We start from the raw sequence: 970 nt of genomic DNA, 5'->3' as shown, positions 1-970 counted from the left end.
CTGTCCGTCTGTCCCACCATCCACCCCCCGACCTCCCCACGATGGGAGGCCCCCAGCCCCCAAATCTGAATGGAACTACTCCTGATGAGATAAATCCCCAAAGCACACCCCTGACAGCCCCCCCCAGCCCAGCCACCAACACCAACCCACCAACCTGATTTTTTTCCAACACCCAACCCACCAACCCCAACAATGTGTGTACCCCAAATCCAACAACCCCAAATCCAACAACCCCCAAATTTACCAACCCCAAACATGCGACTACCTCAGCCCGGTAGCCCCAACCCAACAATCAAGTACCCCAAACCCAACACCCCCAACCTTCCAGCCCCAACAACCCCAAACCCAGTAACCAACCCATCAACCCCAACAACCTGAGTACCCCAACCCAAGAACTCCACCCACTGACCCCCAAACTCACCAAACCCTACCTCAGTCTGATAACCCCAACCCGGCAACCCCAACTCACCAACCCCAACAACTTCGGTACCCCAAACCCATCAACCCCAACCCTCCAACGCCAACCACAACTGCCCCAGCACAACCCCAGCCCAGCAAGCCAGATCCAACAACCCCAACCCACCAACCCAGCAATCCCAGTCCAACAACCCACCAACCACCAACCCACCAACCCCAACAGCCCCAGCAACCCAACGATCCCAGTCCAACAACCCACCAGCCACCAACCCACCAACCCCAACAGCCCCAGCAACCCAACGATCCCAGTCCAACAACCCACCAGCCACCAACCCACCAACCCCAACAGCCCCAGCAACCCAACGATCCCAGTCCAACAACCCACCAGCCACCAACCCACCAACCCCAACAGCCCCAGCAACCCAACGATCCCAGTCCAACAACCCACCAGCCACCAACCCACCAACCCCAACAGCCCCAGCAACCCAACGATCCCAGTCCAACAACCCCGGCCACCAGCCCACCAACCCCAACCCAACCACCCCAACCAGCT

At 59.0% G+C, this 970-nt stretch overlaps 1 protein-coding gene across 1 annotated transcript; it reads left to right on the top strand.

The window, feature by feature from the left end:
• Window positions 1–328: 328 nt before the first annotated feature.
• Window positions 329–554, top strand: LOC104461740 (sporozoite surface protein 2-like; the record flags this gene model as incomplete). The annotated part of the gene is made up of 1 exon (XM_010073429.1): window positions 329–554. A coding segment is annotated over one exon (226 nt), but the record flags the coding sequence as incomplete, so codon positions are not given.
• Between the last annotated feature and the right edge of the window lie 416 nt (window positions 555–970).

Source organism: Pterocles gutturalis, unplaced genomic scaffold (assembly GCF_000699245.1).
Source record: "Pterocles gutturalis isolate BGI_N339 unplaced genomic scaffold, ASM69924v1 scaffold17502, whole genome shotgun sequence".
NCBI classification, from domain to species: domain Eukaryota; kingdom Metazoa; phylum Chordata; class Aves; order Pterocliformes; family Pteroclidae; genus Pterocles; species Pterocles gutturalis.
The sequence above is the reverse complement of the archived record's forward strand: the minus strand, read 5'-3'. Positions and strand labels throughout refer to the sequence as shown.